We start from the raw sequence: 24,402 nt of genomic DNA on the forward strand, positions 1-24,402 counted from the left end.
GTGTTTGTGGTGATAGCATTCAGGAATCATCATCTGCTATTCCATTCATTCAATCTTCCAGAGAGAGAGAGAGAAGGAGAGAGAGAGAGAGAGAGAGAGAGAGAGAGAGAGAGAGAGAGAGAGAGAGAGAGAGAGAGAGAGAGAGAGAGAGAGAGAGAGAGAGAGAGAGAGAGAGAGAGAAAGGGTTTGTTCGTTCCTGTGTAAGCGATCGAATTGGAAATCGGAATTTTGGTTGCGCATAAATCGAATTTCTTATGCAAGGAAGGTTCTCCGGTTGGATTTTGATAGGAAGAATTGTAAGATTATGATATTTTTTGAGAAGCTACGTTTTTCTCCTCACCTTAGCCGCTACATTGCGGGCATCCTCCTGTTAATCTTCTGCAATTCCTTCCAGTTAGTCTCCAATTTCCCCATTCCTATACACCCTTGATTCTGCAACAAAACTGCGAAACACCACACTCTCCGACCTGATCCGATCCGATCCGATACTCATTCTAAAACTCCCTTTCTCTCGTTTTCAATTCGCTCCAAGCAAATGGATCCTAATCAACTCTTCTCCTCGCATTTCCTCGATGGTGAGTTTGTGCTTTCTCCTCCTCTGCTTTTCACCTTCCGTCGAACAAGTCTTTTTATTGCAGTTTTTCGGATTTTGTATTCTCCTTGCAGTTTTATTTTCTTAGATTTATGAATCTTGGTTTTTTGAATGTGCTGAATGACATCATCCTGTCTAAGTGGCTGATTTCTCCTCAAGCAGCAAGGCTCTTGTTGTTTCTTTATGTTTTAGTCCAGGAGAATCTTCTTTGCAAATATTTTTTAGAAAGAAAAATAAGAGAACAAAAGAATCAGCTGTTCTGTAAACCAATTTGTAGACTGTTAGTTCTTATTAGCCTAGCCTTTTGAAAATCTGATTTTAGCTCATGAATAAATTAATGTTAGTTTATAAGAGGACTAATTTAATTTTTTTCTTTTATTTTATGTTTTAGTATAAGCCTTTACTCGTTCCCAATTTCTCTTTGGAGAACCACGTAACGAGGAAAAAACACTCTGCGTATAATTTTTATTGTCCTCTTCAATTTTATGATAGGTGCATTTTTTTTTTGTGTATACGTTATTCTTTGTTGATGTTCAGGGATTTGCTAGTTTGTGTTAAAAAAATCTGTGATGTTATGTGGAACAACGGTCTTTTTTATGTAGGTTGTCCTGCCTATGATTGCAATCCAGTCGGAAGGCCTGTGTCAAAGAAGTTTTGGAATAATTAAGGTCTATTTTTTCCTAGTTGAGCAGGATCCTATATGGATCTTTGTGGTCCTTTAATTTTTGGTAAACATAAATGCTTTTCGCGGGTTTAATCATATTTACAATGGTTTGATTCCTGTATTGAGGGTAAGTGGGTAGCATACGGTCATAGTTATGGAGTGATTTCTTCTACAGTGTATTATTATATAATGGAATGAAATTTTGTGAGATTTGCAACTTTTGGGTCTTTTCAGGACCTTGGGTGCAGATATATCCAATGCAACTATAAGGCCATTGTTGTGTTATGTTCATTCTCATGGTTGTGACATTTTCCTGACAACTCTCATGGTTGTAATATTATATATTGAAAAAAGGATGGATAAAAAGAACAGAATATTGATGTTGCTTTATGTGGTTTTGTAGTTCATTGTGATTATTATGTAGTAGGATTTTTCTCCTGATAGTTTTTGTGTCCATTGATCAGGTACTATTTCCTCACGTGTTGAGAACCAAAACAGAACTCACCCATCCGTTATTGTGATTGGTGCTGGAATATCTGGAATTGCTGCAGCACGAAGTCTATACGATGCATCTTTTAAGGTGTCATATCATTATGAACAGTTTCCTCTTAATTTTTTTTAGCTTCATTTATTAGCTGCCCTTAAAGATTTTTTGTGCTTTTTGCTTTGGCTTATTTCATCATTTGCTTAGGTGACTGTACTGGAGTCACGAGATAGGCTTGGTGGTCGCATTCATACGGACTTCTCATTTGGTTGTCCAGTTGACATGGGAGCCTCATGGTAAGTTCAATTTGCTCTAACGAAATTTTATCTGTCCGAAGAAGTATGATGTTTTGGTTAGAGTGAGATACATTGTTTTTGTCCTGACAAGTGAAATGTGTTCCTTCTAGTTTTTACTCCAACTCATATTATCCTTTTAATGTACAGAATTGTCAATTGAATGAGTGAAAAATTGGTGCCTTTCTCATACTATTAGTTTTTTCTTGATTACTTTTTAGGCTACATGGAGTTTGTAATGAAAATCCATTGGCTCCATTAATACGGGGCCTGGGGCTTCCTTTATATCGTACCAGTGGTGACAACTCTGTCCTATATGACCATGATTTGGAAAGGTAATAATCCTTCACTCTGCAATTCCATTGAAATTGATGTATTTGAAGGTTTATGATGCAGATTTTTAGAAATATTTTTTAATATTTTAGTAGTATTTAAACTAATCTTCATGGTTTTTTACCGAAGAAAAACTAACCTACATTATTAGTTGCAAGTTTACCAAAATGGTTACTCTTTGTGGGCCTTAACCTTTTTTTTTCTCTCTATACATAGAGCGCTTATAAATCACCAACGTTAGAACAAAACAAAAATAGGAAAAAAGTGATGTATTATTGTAAAAAAAAGGGTGAATGCACACCGATGAAATTTGCAAATACCCGCAGAGGGAAACTCCTAGCTCACTATACTACCTGCAATCTCAAAAAAGCTTATTCCCTCCTCCTTCTTACTCCCTAGAAGTCACTAAAAATGAGCTTAACCTACTCACTCCTCAAATCTTCATTTTTCCTACCAGCGCCCATTAATTGTTATTTTTCCTGTTGGAGGTCTTCCAAACTCACGGTCCATGACTTCGTTGATCTGGCTAGATGATTTGGGACGCCCGACATTGCCATATCTGAAAATGAAGCGTTAGCTTCCATATGCGATGTTCTGTTTGAAACAATAAAACATTTGGGTCTTTTGCAATTCTACTGGTAGTGTCTTATTTAATAGCTGTATTTTGTATTTTTCCAGTTATATGCTTTTTAATATCGACGGTAAACAAGTTCCACAACAGTTGGTCATTGAAGTTGGAGACACCTTTAAGAAAATTTTGGAAAAAGTAAGACCTTTTTTCACTCAGCATCATATGACGTGGTACTTTCAATCTTAAATGATGTTCTGATTAACTGAATCTTGAATCTAATGACCTGTAAATACAGACAGCGAAAGTGAGGGATGAGCATCCCGAGGACATTTCAGTTTCCCAAGCTATTTCAGTTGTGCTAGATAGGCATCCAGAACTAAGGTATTTGATTGATTAGAGAATATTATGTGCGTACACCGAGGCTTATAGTTCCATTCTAGAGCTGCAACTGACCCAAATTCTCCGCAGGCAAAAAGGACTTGCCCATGAAGTGATGCAATGGTTTATATGCAGAATGGAAGCTTGGTTTGCTGCTGATGCAGATATGATTTCACTGAAAACCTGGGATCAGGCAAGTGCCAATCTAAGTTGAAGGATATATGATATCTTTTTTCCTCTAAACTCTAACAAATGTTTCTGTGCTTTATACATGATTTCATTCATAAAATCTTAATTGGCTACCATTTCCTAGGGTTATTGTTGAGATAAATGATGGAATCTCCGGATGAGTATGATAAGCAGAAATCCAAAATTGCTAATTTATATAAAATGGTCTATGTATTGTTTCATTTTGATTCTTATATACTTAGCATATCTATAACTTATTAAAAAAAAAAACTAATCAATGATAATTAACTAATCTTTTACATTTTTGTTATTAAAAATTTAGTCCATCGATATAAACTGCATTTTAATGGTACTATATGAGGGCCTATTTAAAATAAGTGATGAATGTAAAAGATATATTTTTAACTTATTAATATTCAAGGACTAAATTGAAACCGTCCTACACAAGTAGACATTTGTTTTACATAGAATGGAGATGAGTGTTTTTGAGCGTGATTCAATTTTTATTGTTGTGTTCTATATGTCGAATATCAGCTCAGCACTATTTAATAATCCAAATTACTGCTTACATTTTTTAGCTTCCTGATTGTAGGAACATGTCCTCTCGGGTGGTCATGGACTCATGGTACAAGGATATGATCCTGTTATAAAAGCTCTTGCAAAAAATGTTGACATACGTTTGAACCACAGGTACCCGACATAACTACACGGTGATTTTTCATTATATTTGACAAAAAATTTATTAAATAGAGAAACAAAGCAGAAAAGTAAGTGGATGCTTGAATCCCAGAGAATAATAAGCACGGGAACTACTTTTTTGGTTGTTAAAAGTTAAATTTCTGTTAATTAGAAATATGTTAATTTTAAAACATATATACCCGTAGTTTTTCTCGTACTTTTTTTAAAATATGGACAGACACCCCTGACTTATATGTTTAAATGGCTCAATTGATTGAATAAACATTTGTTGGTACTTGGTAGTTCATTGATTGATTTACCATCCATAAGAAAACAATGTTCCACAATTAATTTCAACTTTATTAAAGCCAAACTGCTCTTGCTGTAACCTGAGAGTTGACCGGCAGTAGGCCACTACAAAATAAAGTCTGGTTTTATTTCATTTAATTTTGCTTGCAAATAGGATTACTGTCCCAAATTTTTCTGTCCCGATTTTGATCCTTTTGTGAAATCTCACCATGTAGGGTGAAAAAAATATCCAGTGGTTACGACAAGGTAATGGTCACGGTCGAGGATGGCAGGAACTTTGTTGCTGATGCTGCCATCATAACTGTTCCTATTGGAATCCTGAAGGCCAATTTAATTGAATTTGAACCAAAACTTCCTGATTGGAAGGTTTCAGCAATTTCTGATCTTGGTGTGGGCAACGAAAATAAGATTGCACTAAGATTTGACAAAGTATTTTGGCCTAACGTAGAACTCCTGGGCACCGTTGCTCCTACCTCTTATGCCTGTGGTTATTTTCTCAATCTTCACAAAGCAACTGGTCATCCCGTTCTTGTCTATATGGTAGCTGGAAGGTTTGCTTATGACATTGAGAAGCTATCTGATGAGGCAGCAGCAAAATTTGTAATGCAACAGCTCAAGAAGATGTTTCCAAAAGCTTCTGAGCCGGTAAGTCCATCTCTAATAATATCGTCATTACCCTGCCCATTCTATTAAAAGTTGGCTTCCCTGCTGAAGATCCAGACTTCATGTTTTGTTGCATTTTTGCAGGTTCAGTATCTGGTTTCTCGATGGGGAACAGATCCAGACTCTCTTGGATGTTACTCATATGATTTAGTTGGAAAACCAATTGATGTTTATGACAAGCTTCGTGCACCCTTGGGCAATCTATTCTTTGGGGGAGAAGCTGTAAGCTTGGACAACCAGGGATCTGTGCATGGAGCCTACTCTGCTGGGGTTATGGCTGCAGAAAATTGTGAGAAATATCTTTTAGAGAAACAAGGCCCAGTGGAAAAGCTGCGTCTAGCTTCTGTTACACATGAAATGCTTGAAGCTCTTGTACCTCTTCAGATTTCAAGGATGTGATTTGTTTTTTCTCAGTTAGTTTAAGCCACTTGGTCATTATGAAGAATAATTCGTAAGTAGCACCAGGTCTTCTTATCGTGTAATCGAATAGCTTTGTTCACCTTTTTTTTAGTCTTGGGCTTATTAAAATGCATGTACCTTTGTCCATTTTAGGCGCAGAACATGTAAGACCATCACTCTTGTGATCCCGACAATTAATTTGGGTATGTCCTACTTGTAGGTAGCTTCTCAACATTTTCCTTAATCAACGTCTTGTTTCTTTCTCCTTTCTCTTCATTCTGTTTTTGCATTAAACCCAAAGACGACCAAAATCAAACAGATCAATGCGCCACTTCAAATTACCCACTTTTATTTATAACCACCTTTCTAGTACAATCTTTTAAGCACGAAAAATCTGTTCTCTTAAATAATTATATATGGTTTTATCCCCAACTCCCCTTGCTTTACCCTAGCTGTGTTCATACACTAAGAGATACGATGTGTCGTATGGTTAATGTGTTACCATCTCTGAAATTATTGTTTACCCTCTTCATTAGAAACAAAGACAAGTTACGATAAGTCTTTCTTAAATGTGATGTCAAGTTTTCTCTTTGAGTTTCCTTCTGTTTATTCCTATCAAATTAACCAACAAAAATAAAAGTCTTGGTATATATTACTTGAAACTCAGCGTATTAGAATATTAAAATTGAAAATAGGAAGGTTAATTAAGCTAGTATAAATGATCCTTCATTAATAAAGAAGAAGGTAGGAGAAAAAGAAAGAACATTCTCCAATTCTCTATCTCCAGCCATTACCTAAGGCGGAATTTTATCATGAATGTAACATAAAATACTTATTTTAACTTTTAAGAACAGTTCACTCAACTACTCTTAATCTTTCTTGTTTTATATCTGGACGCGTTTTAATTCAAAATAGCACTAAGGAATTCATGAGCTGTCCTTAATCTTCATACCGTCTAAATTATTAATTGAGTTCAAAATTATATTTTTCACTCCTATAACCATTTTCGTAAACTTTTATCCTAATATTGCCTTTTAAGAAAATTTTATATATTTTTTTATAAATGTTTGATCGAGCGTTGAAAGAGTTATTCAAATCTATACCCAAATATTACTCAATATTCTGAATCCACTTGTGTTTTTTGTAATTATGATTCTTTTTCATTTATTAGGTTAAAAATAAATTAAAACAATTAAGAAAACCAATTTAAATAAATATGACGATGCTACCATTTTTTACTGAATGTATATACGCATGATTTCATTCACCCATGCGTGTGTGATTTTTTCTTAAGATCCCGAGAATTTAACATTGAGAACTTTGTTTATTTGTTTTTTAAAAAAATAGTATTATTAAAAAAAATAATGCTTATTGAAAATAATACCTACTTTAAGTTTTTCTATAAAGAAAGTCTCTCTAAGATGAAGGTAAAACTAGACTACTTAAACAGGGTGACCAAATACAAAATTATTATTAAAAAAAATATCTGTATTGTTTTATGTTTACAATTTTAAATACTAAGTGATAATTAATTTATGAATTTATGATTTATATTGACATGTAGGATTGATTATAAATAAATAAACCAAACTTTAAATTTTTGTAGACGTGTTACACACGTGTTTTACTGTTAATAAAAAAATTTCAAATTTAAATTAATGTTTTAGTGAATAAAATTATTATGTTATTTTTATTAAATTTAATGTGACAATACTTGTCATCAACCAAATAAATTTTAATGAATTATGATGGAAAATACTAACGTGGCGAGAAGGGTAGCATATTCAATATAGGAAAAGAATAAATACCAAACTAATATTTATTTAAGCCAACTGATAGTCAAGTTTTAAATAATATGTATAAAGCATAAAATATAAAAAAAATATTGGGGATATGAATAATAAATTATAAAAGTACAAAAAAACTTAAACAATATTGACAAGGAAAAAAATTGATCATATTAAAAAATTGAAATTAATCTTACGTTTTTTTTTTTCATATCATATAATTAATGAGTTATAGATGATTAATAGGTTATAGAATATTGCTGATAATGGCTTCTATGACTAAATTAAAAATAATATTATATTTTAGTATTGAGAGAATGAGAAATGAAATTTAGATTGTTCCTTTTTGAGGAAACTTCATTTTCATTTTACCCAACTTCTAAGCAAAAGCAATTTCCCATTTGTATGTGTCAAAGTCAAGCCACCAATAACCACCATAATAATAATAATAGAAATAAGTAATAATATAACAACATAATAATAAAAATAAATAAATAAAAATAAAGGAAGCAAATGAAAAGACAAAAACGACACTAGAAACAAATAAAACGAGAGCATTTGGACGCAGACGGTAGCAAGGAAAGCCACCGTACGCGAAAAGCAATAGAATTCAGAGAGAGAGAGAGAGTCTCTTCTTCTGTCTCTGCGATTTGATTATTTCAATCTTCAATATCTGTATATCGGCAAAGTTCAAATTTCTAATCTTTCGCGTATTGGGTTCTTCTTGTTTCTATCTTCGTTTCCGATCGATCCAATTCTCATCCCATGGCTACGATCGGACACAACAACCTCAATGCTAAATTGGTGGGCCCATCCACTCCTTTTCGATTTCCTCTGTTTCTTTCTCAAAATTTTGTTTCCGATGATTTATTCCTCTCTTCCTTTCCTCAGGTTCTTCTCGGGGACATGGGTGCTGGGAAATCCAGCCTCGTTTTGCGCTTTGTGAAGGGTCAATTTCTTGAATTTCAGGTTGTTTTTCTAACTTGTTTTTTTTAACTTTGTATTTGATTTCTTCGTTTTGATTGGGTGATTCTCCGAATTTAAAGGGTCTCCTTGGTTTATGTGCTGAAATTTTATATTTGGGGTTCAGAATGATGATATTGACAAAACTTTAAGTTTTCCGTCCCGGGTATGGGTTGTGTTTAGCTGCTTCATGTTGATTAGTTTGAAATTGGCGGACTAGAGATGGGATTGTGCTGTATCCAATGGTTTATATTACAAATTATTATTATTCAGAATCTGATTTGATCATATAGAGGTTATGATGGTAGTGATCATTTAGTGTTGTTTCGTGTAACTGTGGGGCTTAAATAGTTGTGGTGTGGTGTGGGAGAGAGTGTTTTTCTTCTGTTTCTAGTGGTGTGATGGTGGTTTGAGGTTTTGACTTTTGAGAGAAGTTGTTTTTGTGTGAAGGTAGGGAAACATGGAAATTGTGTTGCCGAACTTATGTGTTTTTTGTGGTACAGGAATCAACAATAGGGGCAGCATTCTTTTCGCAGACACTGGCAGTAAATGATGCAACGGTGAAGTTTGAGATTTGGGACACGGCAGGACAAGAGAGGTACCATAGCTTAGCTCCCATGTATTACAGAGGCGCTGCTGCTGCTATCATTGTCTATGACATCACTAGCTTGGTATGATATCTTTGCCTTTAGATATCTCTGAATAACTATTTAAATTGGCAATATCTGGGACACATTGACCGTAATACTAAATAGCATGCTATAGTAGAGTGGCCATGGTTCCTTATGTGATTCAAATACTGGAGTGATTTTTAATGGTGGTTGCTTTCCGTCTGTTATTGTGGTGTTATCACGGTATCAGCTCTAAAAACCAATTTTTACCCCTGAAATGTTATTGCTTCAGTTTTTTGGGATAAAATTCCACCAAAGGTTACCTTTGCTTGGCTTCTGATCCTTCACACTTTACCAGACTATTTTTCTTTCCTGTTTTCTTTTCTTTCGTCTTCGCTTAGACTTCCCAGTTCACATCTTGTTGATTTTTAGCTAACTACTTATGTTCTTTTGCTATTGATGTAACCATCATCTTTTATTTTGACGTTTCTATTGCTCATAGATTTATGCTGATTGTGTATGTAACTTGTGACTTATTATTTGTCATATTTTTATAGTTTTGAGTTTGTTTTGTTTTTTGAGTATTTATGTGTACACTATAAACTGTTTCGTTTGTACTAAAATATTTCAAACAGTGGTCATTCTTCTCCATTCTAGCATTTCCAAGGTTGACCGCCATGCAGCACTATCCTAGATTGATAACTAGGATACCTGCTAATTTTTGATTAATTTGATGCTTCTGTTTCTTTCTTGTATATATAATATGTAAAATTATTGGTTTTGCGGGACAATGAAAAAATTGTGGCCCGCATGTCCTGGTTGGCTGGTCTCAATTTTTATATGTTCTGTTGAGTTATGTGCATAAGCAAGTGCTTCTTTTGCCTCATTTCATAGGTCTAGTGTATATATTTCTGGACTGATGTTAAACTTACTGTCTTCAGTGATTGTCTAATTTCATCACATCGTTGTGTTTGCATCAAAAAGCATTTTCAATGAAATGGAATTTACGTATTGTGTGAATTATACCTTAAAGTGGAAATAGGGAATTGTGTATTGTGTCATGAACAATCCTTTTTATGGATTTGTGTTCGTTTCCTACTTTTAAGATATTATACACTCTCATTAGGGGATGATCGGTCCCTTTTAACAAAAAACTTTGCACAAGATGTTCCCGTGCAATTCTTGTATGCACGTGTATACTTATTCTACTCCATGCTATCACTTCATGAAACTAATGAATGTGAAAAATAAGTTCAGTTAAAAGAGTCTGTTAATGACCAACTTCCTCCAAAACATGAAGAGTCCATGAATGTTTTTATATTTAATACACCCCTCACAAAAGTGTCCTATGGGCTTGAAATGTAATCAGTGCTTCTATATTTCACTGAATTCATCGTTTTAGTATGAAAGGACTGGGGGTAGTAAAGATGAAACTCCTGATCACGTAGCCTGGGTTTGATTACGTGGTGGTTTCTGAAAAGTTACCTAAATATGTGAATAGTTGGCCGCTGGACAATGCTGCTTCAACATCAACAGGGAAATTTATTCAATTTTGTTTGACCCACCTCATATCCAATCCAACTCATTATTATTGAAGGGAGCTCTGACTTCATGCCAAAACTGGATTCCCCAAGAATCTTAAGTTGTTAGACGAAGGACAATGAATGGTTTCTACATATAACAAAATCCATTAACGCCTTGTGTAATTTGGCAAAGTATATATATATTTGTAGGGTGATCATTGGTTGGACATTGGCGCAAAATATAATTATCAAAATTGCATTATGAATTTGTTTAATATTCCCAAATTTGTATAATAGATCAAATTTCATAGCAGGCTTCTTTCATTTGATTGGTAGATGCTTGTCTTTTGGTGGGGCTGAAACTCTGCGTTTAATGTAATTATTTAACGAATTTAATATGATTTATTCTATCTTCCTTTCACAGGACTCCTTTACTCGAGCTAAGAAGTGGGTCCAAGAGCTTCAAAAACAAGGTATTTTTCTATTGGTTTTAAAGTTTTAAATATGTTTCTTTTTCCTGAAGTCAATTAAAGTTTATAAGTACAAAAGGATATTTAATCTATTTATTAACTGTTTACAAACTTATGGATGAGACTTATTTGTAAATTAATTTTGCCACAATGTTTCAATGTTCCTTATGTTTTTATTGTTTTGTATAAGGATTTCAACTGATGGAATTGACTTATATATTAACCATTTAATAAATTTAACTCATGCTTTATAATGGAATGGTGGAGATATGGATGAATTATACATGATATGGTGTGAGAGTGTGTGCAAGAGAACATTTCGAAAAGTTTGGGAGATTTAATTAATTTGTTTGACTAGACAACAATTATTTAATAATTGAAATGGATATTTACTTATAGTTCCCAGAAATGGGGGAGAGCCATAGTAAAATGGTAAAGCTGCGTCTTAGTGACCAGTTGGTCATGACTCAAATCCAGAGAAAAACATCTTTACGTGCACAATGGGAAGGGTGCATACAATTACTCTCCCTCGTACCTTCACAAAAGTAGTATCTAACATCTGCTGGGCATGTTAATATATTTTCCAAAAATATTACTGACTCATTTATCAAATTCTAGGTCAACAGATAGATAATATGGGTAATGCTTTAATTGAAAAATAAATCTTCTTTTGAGGGTTCTCTCTGAGTTATTAAATTAAACATTGATCTACTTTTGGTTTCCTCAAGGAATACTTTGTCTGTTGTAGTTGTAGTCTCATCTAGATTCACGACTTATGCTCTCTGTTTTATTATTATTTTTTCGTTACAGGAAATCCTAATATGGTCATGGCTCTTGCTGGTAACAAAGCTGATTTGGAAGATAAGAGGAAAGTGACAGCTGAAGTAAGTAAAAATGTTTTCTAATAGTCCTTTTATTAATATAATATCCAACAATATTTGAATGCAATGCTTTATGAATTCCGGGCATAAACAGTAGAAAATTTGGCACATTTGGCAATTATATTCATTAGTAACCAACGGTTCTGATGCTTTTGAATCTTCAATGAGGTTTCTAAAACATGAAGGCGGGGGATAAAATTCAAGGTTTTAATCCGAAAGTATTTTTAATGTGAATCCATCTTTGCAAAGGTGCAAATTCTATGAACTGTTTGTGCTTTGAACGCTGTACCTATTGTGATTTAGTTTTATTTTGCAGGGTTCTTGTTAATTTTCCACAGTAGTAAAATTTCAATTTTGATACAAAGAATGTGTTTAATTTACGTTTGCAGCATGTTTGGATTCTTCTGTTTAGATTCGTAGCTTGCATACGTTTGTCGAGTTTCATTTTTACAATATGCTATAATGACATTTCTTGTTCCTATCAGTTTATTAGTTTTTGACGCGATATTGCAGGAAGCACGTGTATACGCCGAAGAAAATGGTTTGTTTTTCATGGAGACCTCTGCCAAAACTGCATCCAACGTTAATGATATATTCTATGAAATAGGTCTGGTTCCATTCCTTTTTTGTCTTAGTCTTTATTATCTTTATCTTGTGATTGAATGGCTTGGAAGAAAGTTAAGAGTACACGAGTGTTTGAATGATATTAGTAATACCTTAAAGAGTGTTTGGTGTGTGCATTTGCATTGGCTGACTGACATTTGGTTTTGTGAACAGCGAAGAGGTTACCAAGGGCCCAGCCAGCTCAGAACCCAACAGGGATGGTTCTTGTTGATAGACCCGCAGAAGGAACTAGGGCTGCATCATGTTGTTCATAGATGTTTGAGCTGTATTTGCATCCCCCAACCCTTTTTAATTAATCATGTTTTCTGTGGTTTGTACGTACTACACACTTTTATGTCACTCTTATGTGGAGCTCCGACAAGTGTACGGGCCGCAATTACAAAACAACTTCATGCTGCAAAATATATCCTTTCCATCTGTTCTTTGCGCCCCATATGATTTGTTTTGGTATATCAGCTCAAAAACCAAGTTTCTATACACAACATTACTACTCATTCTTTTCATCCTTAGATTTTACTTCTCTTCTTTCCCATTCTCACCTTCACTAATTAATAACATATGTATACATTAAATAACAAATTCCAGTTAATTAAACTGAAACTCATTTCTTTAATATTATCCTTGTAACTTTGGGATCTTTCACGAGGTAAAAATTGTAATTGTGTGTATATGTATTAAATATATTCTTAAAACAGAAATAAACTCACTCGTTTTAATGTGATAAGGAAAACTATCTTTTGACACTCGTTAATAACAATTACACCCACTTAACACATTATAACTATAATAATATATATTGATATTTTAAATTAAAAATAAAACACAATAAGTTATAATATTAACTGTGTTGTGAAGTGAATTATTGTCTGGATAAATTTGATACTGGTAAAGTGAAATAATTCACTTCACAACACAGTATTATAATTTATTTGAGTGGATTTTAGAGATAAGTAAGGATGAATTTGGAAGTAAAGTTTGTGAGAATTAGTATAAAATTTGATTAATGTGATAGATTAAAAAAATTTACTTTCAAATCCACTCTCACTTACCTCCAAAATTAACTCAAATAAACAACAATTCTTTCAAATTTATTTAATCACTCTCCGTCAACCATTCAAGTCGAGGACTTAATGTTTACTTTCCATAATTGTTTTTGGTCTGCCTAGTTTATTTTGTTGATTGGGTTTTTAGCGGTTACACCCACGTTTTGCCTACTTGCACCCTCATGATATTACCCGCACCTCATTTTATTTTTATTGGGTTGATTGTTTATCTACTTCGCCCACCCCCATGATTTAATTTGGACTCAATTCCTACTTGTTGCACCCTCACGTTTTGCTATTAAAATTTTGTTAGCCGCACCCCCACGTTTTACTACTTGTACTATCAAGTTGTTAGCACTCTATTTACTATTTGCACCGCCACATTCTTAATACTTACACTTCAGTTCTTTTTGGGTTAGGTTTCTATTCTATTAGTCATACGTTTACCTTTTTATTATTATTTAGCGTTTCATATTTTCAACTGTTCGCCAACTTTATTAAACATAAAAATAAATATGATTCAAAGTAATATTAAAAATGTTATTTTGCGATAAATAATACAAAGTTTTTAAATATTTCAAATAATTTTATTGCACTTGGTTATTCTAAGATTTAAAATGCACTCCTAATTTGATTATTCCAATATTTTAAAATCACTTAAAAATTTGGTTATTTTCAAATTTTTAAACCACTCTAATTTGGTTATTTTCAAATTTAAAACCATTTTGGATGCATTTCTAATTTGGTTATCTCAATATTTTAAAACTAGATGTATTTCTAATTTGATTATTTCAATATTTTAAATCACTTTTCGAGATTTTAAAACGTCTTTAGATGCACTTTTAATTTGGTTATTTCCGAATTATAAAACCACTTTAGATGCACTCCTAATTTAGTTATTTCCAAATTTAAAACCACATTAGATGCATTTTTAATTTGGTTATCTCAATATTTTAAATTACTTTGGATGTATTTTATTTCAATATTTTAAAATCAATTTGTATACATTTATAATTTAGTTGTTTTAAAATTATTTGGAATCTTTTTTTCCGGATTCATAATGTTGGTGTTACAAAATATTATACTAAAATTAATAATGATATATATATATATATATATATATATATATATATATATATATATATATATATATATATATATATATATATTAAAACTTTTATATCTACATATGTTTTTTTGTCAAAGAACTAAGTGTAATTCGTAGTTCTCTATTATATATGGAGATACGAATATAAATATAATTAAGTCAATTATTATCAAAATATTCTAAAATTATTTTTCAAATAGCTTTTTCATTTTGAACTATGGGACTTCTGATTTTTCATTTCTGAATGAAAATAGGTAAGAATGGGATCCATCTTTCTCAAGTCAAGTTAAAAAATAAATTTTTATTTCTTTTACGTACTCTCTTATTTTTTTTGGAAAATAAATATTTAGAAAGATCACGTTCGTTTTGCATATTTAATTAAAGATATCATATTAGAAGAAATGCGGTAGAATACTAATTTATTTTATGTGTAATCGATTCTGAAATTCAAAATTGATGTGAACCATTATGTTGGCTCTATTTTTCAATTATTTATTTTTTTCCCATTCCATCAAGTTGCAACATTTATAAAAGATTATGAAAAAAAGAAATTCAAACATATTCTTAAAAAATAATAATGAGGAGTTGGTTGACTTGAAGGAGGAAGTGTGATTAGTTGAACTATGCCAAATATATATAAAATTATGTATAATGACTTAAATTTGATACTTACAAAAGTTTCTGCTTATAACTTATGATGTTTTCCTTGGTAAGATTTGAGGAGAAAATAATATAAAATTATTCAATAAATTTAATAAAGATATTGAGAATTTAAGAAATTTAATTGAATAGCACTAACGAAAAGTCTTGATTACAGTTACTGGAAAAAGACCGAATAGTAGTGTTGTCACTGAACTATAATGATGAATTGAATTAATTTCTGAAGTAAACAAAATGGTAAAATAGCCTTTGAAATGTAAAAGTACTGTTATTAATTTAATATTATATTTGTAACAATCAGTTTGTACATTTCGAAAATTTAAAAGTTTGGCAAAATATCTTAGAAACTATAAATTTAACTGGTCAGATCTATACTTTTATCAGTCCATGTTTAGTACGATGTCATAACACAGTCTTGTTGTACCATAATGTTATAAAATGTACCAAGCCCACTGTCCTAAGTAAAGATAGTCTTGGAAAATGCATTTAATACATAATTGACTTAGTTCAGAACAATTTTGTTTTCAAACATGTTAAAAGAGTGAATTTTAAGTCTTAATTTAATACTACAAAACCGTAGGTTTGTAAGACGAGGTTTCCATTTAGGACTCTCAACATAACTTAAAATAAGTTAACGAAGAAAAATTAAGTCTTTTAAAAAATCCGATATAGTTAGAAAAAAGAACAGAGCATATCTGTGACACTGTCCAAGAAGGTGGAAGTGGTTGAAATATTAAACTGCAGCAAATTTATAGCTGGATTCTCGAAGCCATAACCATTTAGATTCAAGCAGACATCGTAGTATATTTACTCACAACAGATAATGTGCATTTTTACTTTTCTTCCAAATAGACAAAAAAAAAAAAGAACACTCACTTACATCAGTGAACTTATTAATTCAAAGACGAGACATGGCCAAAAGTTGGTGGTGAATACTATTTTGACCCACTTGGCTACTACTATTCTTCTTCTTGCTCTGCACATTCTCTGACACCACAAAACTCTTAGCCACCAGCCTCAATTCAAACTTCTGAATCTTCCCAGTTGAAGTCTTTGGCAGGTCCTCCATGAATTTGACGACCTTAGGGACCATAAAGTGTGGCAGATTCTTTCTGCAATAGGCAATTATCTCTGATTCAGTGACCTGATTTTTTGGTGAGGAGTTGTTGTTTTTCTTGAGTGCGATAAAAGCACAAGGGCTTTCCCCCCACCTTGGATGTGGCATTGCCACCACTGCAGCCTCCAACACCCTTGGATGCTTATACAAAAGAGACTCAATTTCCACACTAGAAATATTCTCCCCTCCTGAAATTATCACATCCTTAGACCTATCCTTGATCTCCAAATACCCATCAGGATGTATCACTCCAACATCCCCAGTTCTAAACCACCCATTCCCAAAAGCCTTTGAACTTGCCTCATCATCTTTGTAGTATCCCATCATTATCCCACTCCCCTTCAACACAATCTCCCCCATCGTCTTCCCATCTTTCGCTACACTTTCCATTGTCTCAAGATTCTTCACATCAACATCCGCCATGGTCAACACACTCACCCCTTGTCTTGCCTTCAGCTCAGCCTGCTCCTGCTGTGGCAACGTGTTCCACTTTTTCTGCCACTCACACACAAGTGCCGGTCCTGTGGCCTCGGTCAACCCATATGCATGTGTGACATGAAATCCAAGTGACTCAATTTGTTCAAGCAGTGATGCCGGCGGTGGTGCCCCCCCAGTCAGAATCTCAACCGGGGGTTTCCCTTTCAGCCTTATCTCACGCCTCTCACTTGCTTTTGCCTCGATCAGTATGTTGAACACAATCGGTGCACAGCACATATGTGTCACGTTGTGAAGTACGATGTTCCTGTATATGTCACGTGCGGCTGTGGTTCGAAGACACACGTTTGTTCCCCCACGTGCTGCCACACCCCAGGTGAAGGTCCACCCGTTGCAATGGAACATAGGCAGTGTCCAAAGGTAAACAGGTTCACTACCCATTTCCCACCCCAATATCAGGCTCAGGGTGCTTAGATATGCACCTCTGTGGCTGTAAACCACACCCTTTGGCTCCGAAGTTGTTCCTGATGTGTAGTTCAACGCTATTGGAGTCCACTCGTCTTGGATTATCTCAGGAACATAGTTTGGATTACCATGACGAACCATTTGCTCATATTCTAGCTCACCTAGACGGATCCCAGTGGGGGAGTTTATGTCATCAATGACAATGACCAGTGGGAGGGAGAATGCCCTGTGTTGTTGATTTGTTGGTTTGGCACCATTATTTCCCTTTTGTTGGCTGTTGTTGTTGTCGTCCATGAGCATTCTAAGAGCGTCTCGTGCCTTTGAAACATATTCGTAGTCGACAAAGAACACTTTGGCTTCAGAGTGACGAAGAATAGTGGCTATGTTCTTGGCATCAAGACGGGTGTTTATGGTGTTCAGCACCGCACCTGCCATAGGCACTGCAAAATGCATCTCATACATTGCTGGGATGTTCGGTGCCAGCACTGATACCTGTTGCATAAAGCAAAAATGTCAAATCAACTATCACTACACGTGTACTCCACTGAGTCAATCCTTCAGAGCATTCATCAACCCTCAATATATATAAAACAAAAGAATAATAATATTTTCACACCTATGTTTTACATTTACTTTTTCATAATTATTTTATTATATGTGTCAAAAATGTCACTGTGTGTCCGTACCATTAACATCACTGTAATACTCATTTATAAATTTGTAGTTTTTATAAACCAATGCAGAAGTTTGTGAGACGTACAACATTGAAAAGTACATGTACACGAATCATTAACTGTCGTAGGTTAATTAACCTTCAGTCTCGATGCTTGTGTTCTGAAAAGTTCTTCTTACGTCAAAATTTAAGACATACGGTATTTTTTGAATTTAGTTTATTGTTGAGTTTCTTTGGTCATGTCTACGTGTCTTCAACATATTTTATGGTGTTTTGATTCAGCAGAGAGACAATAAAAAAGAAAGGTTGATCCTGAGAAAGCATTATGCGAACACGAAAAAGAGGATGATAGAAGAATGTGACATGGTGTTAAGTACTGATTCAATGTTCGAACAAGATGAAGTTGTAGAACTTCACACCATGTTGTAAACACTGCAGGGATTTTTTATTTTTATTTTTTAAAAGAAGTAGAAGAAAGTGGAGGTAGGAGAAGAAAAGAAAAGTTGGTAGACTTACAACATCGGTCCTAGCAACGTTGAGGGCTCGGAGAGAGGAAGCAAGGCGACGGCATCGGTCATAAGTCTGTGCCCATGTGAAAGAGGTTCCTTCGTGAATCACAGAAGCTCTGTTTGCATAGCATGCAGAAGCTCTTGACAGAAACGTCAAAGGGGTGAGTGCGGTGTAGTTTGCTTCGCATTTTTGAAGGTTATCCATGTTCAAGGCTATGATGTATGTTGCTAAAGAGATTAGGGAGAGAGAGAGAGAGAAAGAAAAGGTTGAATTGAGGGTTGTTGAGTTTGGGAATGAGAGTGAGAATATATTTATAAAGGAAAAGTTTCATTGAAGATGAACATGACTAGACTAGAAGGTTTGTTAGAAGGCCACGTTATTTGTGAAGGGTTGTTAGGCCCACATCGAGTAAGTGAAACGAAGAAGAAGATGCAGTGAAACTTGGGTGTGGAAGTTCATATGCTAGGAAGTTGCTTTGATACTCCTTCAATCATTTTAGAGTCTAAACACATTTTTCAAAATTTATTGTTGTTCTCCTATTCCTGCTTACTCTCTTGCTTTATCATTTATTTTTTATTTTTCGTCTTCAAATTTCTCCAAACATGTTTCAACACTAAATTAAATATTAAAAATAGAATATTTTTAACAAAAAAAGTGGATTGAAATTTTTTAGAAAGATAGTGGCCCACATGAAGTGAGTAATAGTGGGTTGTTATTTCCTCTTATTAGTACTAATTAATTGCAATAAGGCAATAATTAATGAATGGAAATCACACTTTCAAAAGGTGAAGTCACTATCATATGCTTTTAGTTTGGACATCAACCAACCATTACTTGTCACATTAGATATTTGCTGGGCTTAACTTGCGTGCTAGCTTCCCCGTTCAACTTACTTGCACAGTTTTTGCAAGAATGTCCTATTTCAGTATGTTCAGATTATCTGGATTCAATTATATTCTGATATGGGTGCACAAAAAGAAGACTGCAATTGAACCATACATTTATTTAAAATTAATATTGGGTTTAAATATATACACAAATACAAGCCAATGATTAATTTAATTTTACATCAATCTCCTTGCTAAGTATATGTAATTTACGTTTCAATTTTATGAAATTGACCTATAACTTATAAGATGGTGCATTGTTATATAGATTAAATTAATCTTATAATTAATTAATTAAAACTGGTCGAAGTAAAAGAATAATTTCGGATTTAGATAGTGGATAGATATTTAAGAAACACAAATATAAATACAAAACAAATATAAATATTTAGATAGTGGATAAATATTATTTGTGTTGTATTTAGTTAAATTTAAAATTGCACATTAATATTATATATTGATATTTTAATAAAACAATTTATTATATGAATTATTCAAATAAAACTAAAATGAGTTCAGGTTAAAGATAAATTTGAGGAAGAGTTAGAAATAATCAAACACATCACCTCCAACCTATAACAAAGAACTCTAACCAAGTGTGCTACACTTTACTTTAATACAACTTATCATTTATTATATTAACTAATGTCATTCACATCCATACCACTGTTTTATATATTTATTTAATTTTTCTAGGTCTTACAATGACTCTTAACACTGAACTCTGACAAATTAATGTAAGCTAAGAAGTCATTAATGGTGCAAACTTTTATCAGTTCATCAATTTGTGGCCTTTAAATTCATGAGCTTTAACATTACTGTCAATCGTGTGAACTTAGTTGAATCGACATACAAATGAGTCTTTGCATCAGTGGACATTGTCTTATACATGCACTTGGACAAAAGCTTCTGCGCCAACATCGCAAATCATGTCTCTAATTTGTTTTCTTCCAATAGATTTTCCATGGTGGAATAGAAAACATGTTTAGTTTGGGAGACAATTGAAAAGTCTATTAATTCGTTGTGTCATGTCCATAATGTATAATTTTGAAAGAAACTACCACAAATAAGGTGTTTCCTAATTTTGGTTATGTTCAACTTTCTCTCATTCAAACCGTTGACACAAAGACATCTAAATTTCACTTTATCATCAACTATACCCTCGTTACGTTGCACAAATTATATAAATTCTTCTACTCCTCTCTCTTAATCAGCACTAATGTGTCGTGAATTAATTGAATCTCGATTCATACGTATATATACTAAAATTACACAATTTATGTAATCTTTAAATGAATGATCACTTCAATTGCTTTTGTATTCAAGGTTTGACTTTATCCCATTCAAGAAAACTCATTTTGTTTAGTTTATTGTACATATCAATTTTAAACAACATATATTAAATTTTGGGAAATTTTGCTAGCATTTGACATTGATCTTCAGGTTACACGAAATGAAAGTGATTATAAACCATAATGTAATATGCACTCAAGCATCAATACAAAACACAGTTAACAAATATTTGTGAATTTTAAGACATATATATTAAAATTTATATGCACTAATATACTATGAAAAAATGATTAATCTTTTTAAATTGTCCAACCGCACAATTTAAGATTCAATACTTAAAAGTTCTTAATACTTCCTCCTCTTATATTCATTTTTTAAAAAAATACATTTCTTCAAAAAGCTTGGAGACACTAAATAATTTTTGTATTGAATCTCAAATGGGAAAGTAAGACTAACTCAATACACCAATATACTTAAACATATAATTAATCACATATCCAACATAAAAAAAATAAACAACATACTAGAAAATTATAGGCTCATATTAAAAATAAATTTTCAAAATAATAATAAGAATCTGGGAACGTGAACGACAAGGAACATTGGAAAAGGATAAAACAAATACCCACATTTTGAAGGGCTATATAGTCCCACCATAATGCTACAATACCTGGACACAAATATTAACAACATATTAATCTGAGGAATGAACGCAAGCTTAAAAACACAAAAAAAACTATGACAATTGCGCTCACCTAGCGACAGAGACGAACGTAGTGCGAATTTGACAGTGAGGAATAAATGCAACGTGACAACATTAGTGATTGTGAAGTAGTGACAACGATAGAGTAATGATGATGGCGTTCGGGTTCAGAGACGAAATGAGTCGAGCAATGGACGATGGAGTTGTGCATTGGTTCATAGAGGTTTGTAGTAGTAGGAAGGAACAAGAAAGTTGTAGAAGTGTAACCAGTATTTCTTTTGCGAATTTAACCCACGGAAGACATGATCGCGATTATTCGTATAATCAAAGCAATATGCACCCTATGGCTTCTATTGTTCATAAAACTGAAACCTAAATGTTGGTAATAAAATTAAAAACTATAAATTTTAATGACAATTTTAAAATTTTCATAAATCTTCTAGCCTCGGTTGTTTAGAAAATCGAAGCAGAAAGAAGATATGACATCAGTTGGACAAATAACAGGAGTCATATCTCTTGTTTAGAAAAAAAAAATGAGTTGTAACTTACTTTGGAAAAGCGTGCCGACTTTGGCCGAGTTGTATCCAACCTTGGGCGTGTTGTATTCATTCTTGATTGAGCTGTATCTGATCATGGCCATATTATAGTGGTAATTTTGAAAATCTAAATAATATATAGCCTTAATTGTTCTTAAAATTAAGATAGAAAATGCATATGCTTTGGTTCTATGGAACCCGAAGCCATATGTCCTTTTCAAAAATAAATAAATAAATAAATAGTAGGGTTTATGAAAAAATTTTAAAAATTTTGACACATTTTTAAACTTCGATTCTATGTTAAATCGAATCTAAAAGATATATATCGCTTTAGTTTCTTTGCAACCGAAACTTATTATTACAAAAAGAATGATTTAAAATAGAAAAAAAAAACTAGAGGCAGGAGATAAGTTAAATAACCACTTTCGTTGGCTCGATTATTGCGCTGGTCTATCTCATTTCTGAATATATAAAGAAATAATGATTAATTATAATTTTTATTCATTTTTAATTGAAATTTTAATTTTGTTTTGTTCTTATATTTAAGAAATGTACTGATACAACCTTTTTACTAAATAGTATTAACTGCCCTTTAGTATGATAAAAATCACACTAATATTTTAAGACCAAGATATAAAGAGAATTTGTGAATTAAATTATCTGATTTGTTGATTGTTGTATAAAAAGAGCTTAAATACTTTTATTTTTCTTTATTTTTTATTTAAAATGGGATTTTTTTTATGTTCATTGTCGTTCCAAATTTTATAATTTATGTTCAATTTTATCATTTTTATGATTTCGTCAAAATTGTTAATAACAGACTGTATACGTTGACAATGTTTGAATGAGATGTGCAATCTTTTGATAACATGGTCAGTCCAACATAGCTCGACAATAGAAGCTAGACCATATAAACTCGACCATAGGAGCTTGACCATGCGAAAAATGTTGTCAACTATTGGAGCCACAATAAGAGCAACTTCGTTCCTCCACCATCGTAATGCATCAGATTCCACCACAATCGCAAGTGCAACACCAGCTAAAAGAATCCATATAAACCACTTCACGCGACCAGCGTCTTTATGCTATCTTCTCCACCTGCACTTCGAACCACCGTCAGTTTTCAACAAATAATATGAATCCATCTTCTCGAAACTCCTAATTGCAAAGCACCCTAATACAAATTCAGAATCGAACCACCATGAGACGAAAGCAAAAACAAACTACAAACAATGTCACATGCTATACTAGACTCGTCGTGTTAGCGAAAAATCGCATACCTCATCCAAATCAAACATAAATTACCAAAATACAAACTATATTGAGCATCCGAAAAAAAATCTTATTTTGAATAAAATAAATGAAAATAGGAACCAAAATAATATTTAAACCTAAAAAAATAGTTAAAGTTGTCATATTATATATATATATATATATATATATATATATATATATATATATATATATATATGGGGTTTGCTAACGCGCATACGCCTATTTTTCAGTTGGTACATTTTAGCAATGTGTACCGGGTTTTAATAGACAAAAATATCCTTATATATCATGAATTCTATGTTTTAGGGTTAAGGATATTTTAATAATTTTCATTCTCAAAACTAAAAAAAAAAAGAAACTCCAAACCCTTGCTCACCTCCCTCATTCCTTTCAACCCTTTCTCTTTCATTTCTCTCACTCCAACATTTTCTCTATCATCCTATGGTAGTCTCAACTGAAAAAAAAATCAGAAACACTGGCTATTAAATAATCTTACAAAAAATGATTTTATAATAATTTTTCATTTTATAATTTTTGGCTTATCTAATTTTATCTAATTTTCACAAGCATAAAGACATTGGTAATTGACCTGGAAAAAAAATGAGAAATACTCGCTGTTAAACAATTTCTTACAAAAAAATGATTTTATAATGAATTTTCATTTTATAATTTTTGTCTTATCTAATTTTATCTAATTTTCACAAGCATAATGACATCAAAGGAATTGGTAGTTGGCCTAGAAAAAAATCAGAAACACTCGTTGTTAATCAATTTCTTACAAAAAATGATTTTATAATGAGTTTTCATTTTATAATTTTTGTCTTATATAATTTTATCTAATTTTCAGAAGCATAATGACATCTGAAGGAATTAGTAATTGACCTGGAGGGTTTTTTTAGAGATGATGATTCAACATATGCAGATGATGAAATTAGAGAGGTTAGTGAAGATTGTGAAATTGAAGAGATCTTGAATGAACCTTTGCCTAAAGGTGAACATGTCAATGACTCAACTCTTTACAAAGACTAATTGTTTAACGACAAATGTTTCTAATTTTTTCAATTGGGATTACAGTAGGAATGACAAAGAAAATGTTCGAGTGAGAGAGATGAAAGGAAAATGATTGAGAGGAATGAGAGAGGTGAGTAAGGGTTTGAGGTTTTTTTTTCTTTAGTTTTGAGAATGAAAATTATTAAAATACCGTTAACCTTAAAACTTAGAATCTATGATATATAAGGGTATTTTTGTCTACTAAAACTCGGTACACATTACTAAAATGTACTAA

General features: G+C 32.7%; 3 protein-coding genes across 4 annotated transcripts; 2 read left to right on the top strand and 1 right to left on the bottom strand.

Annotated features, from left to right (window-relative positions):
- The first annotated feature begins 21 nt into the window (after nucleotides 1-21).
- On the top strand, nucleotides 22-5,816 carry LOC108343161 (probable polyamine oxidase 4). Its single transcript, XM_017581260.2, has 10 exons — nucleotides 22-575; nucleotides 1,721-1,836; nucleotides 1,948-2,036; nucleotides 2,255-2,368; nucleotides 3,045-3,132; nucleotides 3,233-3,318; nucleotides 3,406-3,508; nucleotides 4,097-4,194; nucleotides 4,707-5,136; nucleotides 5,239-5,816. Exons 1-10 carry the CDS (start codon nucleotides 536-538, stop codon nucleotides 5,551-5,553), a joined length of 1,479 nt encoding a protein of 492 aa, XP_017436749.1. The 5' UTR covers nucleotides 22-535; the 3' UTR covers nucleotides 5,554-5,816.
- A 2,070-nt stretch (nucleotides 5,817-7,886) lies between these two features.
- LOC108343377 (ras-related protein RHN1) lies at nucleotides 7,887-12,814 on the top strand. 2 transcript variants are annotated; one of them, XM_017581628.2, is made up of 7 exons: nucleotides 7,890-8,144; nucleotides 8,232-8,309; nucleotides 8,807-8,974; nucleotides 10,862-10,910; nucleotides 11,718-11,791; nucleotides 12,302-12,395; nucleotides 12,566-12,814. In XM_017581628.2, exons 1-7 carry the CDS (start codon nucleotides 8,106-8,108, stop codon nucleotides 12,664-12,666), a joined length of 603 nt encoding a protein of 200 aa, XP_017437117.1. In that variant the 5' UTR covers nucleotides 7,890-8,105; the 3' UTR covers nucleotides 12,667-12,814. The 2 variants fall into 2 exon arrangements, with proteins under 2 accessions (XP_017437116.1, XP_017437117.1); XM_017581627.2 differs by having other exon boundaries at nucleotides 7,887-8,309.
- Nucleotides 12,815-15,919: 3,105 nt separating this feature from the next.
- Nucleotides 15,920-18,717, bottom strand: LOC108341216 (trans-cinnamate:CoA ligase, peroxisomal). The gene is made up of 2 exons (XM_017578897.2): nucleotides 18,430-18,717; nucleotides 15,920-17,732 (listed from the first exon to the last, which is right to left on the bottom strand). Exons 1-2 carry the CDS (start codon nucleotides 18,625-18,627, stop codon nucleotides 16,122-16,124), a joined length of 1,809 nt encoding a protein of 602 aa, XP_017434386.1. The 5' UTR covers nucleotides 18,628-18,717; the 3' UTR covers nucleotides 15,920-16,121.
- Nucleotides 18,718-24,402: the final 5,685 nt, after the last annotated feature.

This window comes from Vigna angularis, chromosome 6 (genome assembly GCF_016808095.1).
Source record: "Vigna angularis cultivar LongXiaoDou No.4 chromosome 6, ASM1680809v1, whole genome shotgun sequence".
NCBI lineage: Eukaryota > Viridiplantae > Streptophyta > Magnoliopsida > Fabales > Fabaceae > Vigna > Vigna angularis.

Coding starts and splice junctions, on each gene's coding strand:
- LOC108341216 (XM_017578897.2), bottom strand. CDS start 18,627: ATGGATAACCTTCAAAAATGCGAAGCAAACTACACCGCACTCACCCCT. Junction 17,733..18,429: donor ACGTTGCTAGGACCGATGTT/GTAAGTCTACCA, acceptor TTTATGCAACAG/GTATCAGTGCTGGCACCGAA.
- LOC108343377 (XM_017581627.2), top strand. CDS start 8,106: ATGGCTACGATCGGACACAACAACCTCAATGCTAAATTGGTGGGCCCA. Junction 8,975..10,861: donor TCTATGACATCACTAGCTTG/GTATGATATCTT, acceptor TTCCTTTCACAG/GACTCCTTTACTCGAGCTAA. Junction 12,396..12,565: donor TGATATATTCTATGAAATAG/GTCTGGTTCCAT, acceptor TTTTGTGAACAG/CGAAGAGGTTACCAAGGGCC.
- LOC108343161 (XM_017581260.2), top strand. CDS start 536: ATGGATCCTAATCAACTCTTCTCCTCGCATTTCCTCGATG. Junction 576..1,720: donor CTCCTCGCATTTCCTCGATG/GTGAGTTTGTGC, acceptor TCCATTGATCAG/GTACTATTTCCTCACGTGTT. Junction 5,137..5,238: donor TTCCAAAAGCTTCTGAGCCG/GTAAGTCCATCT, acceptor GCATTTTTGCAG/GTTCAGTATCTGGTTTCTCG.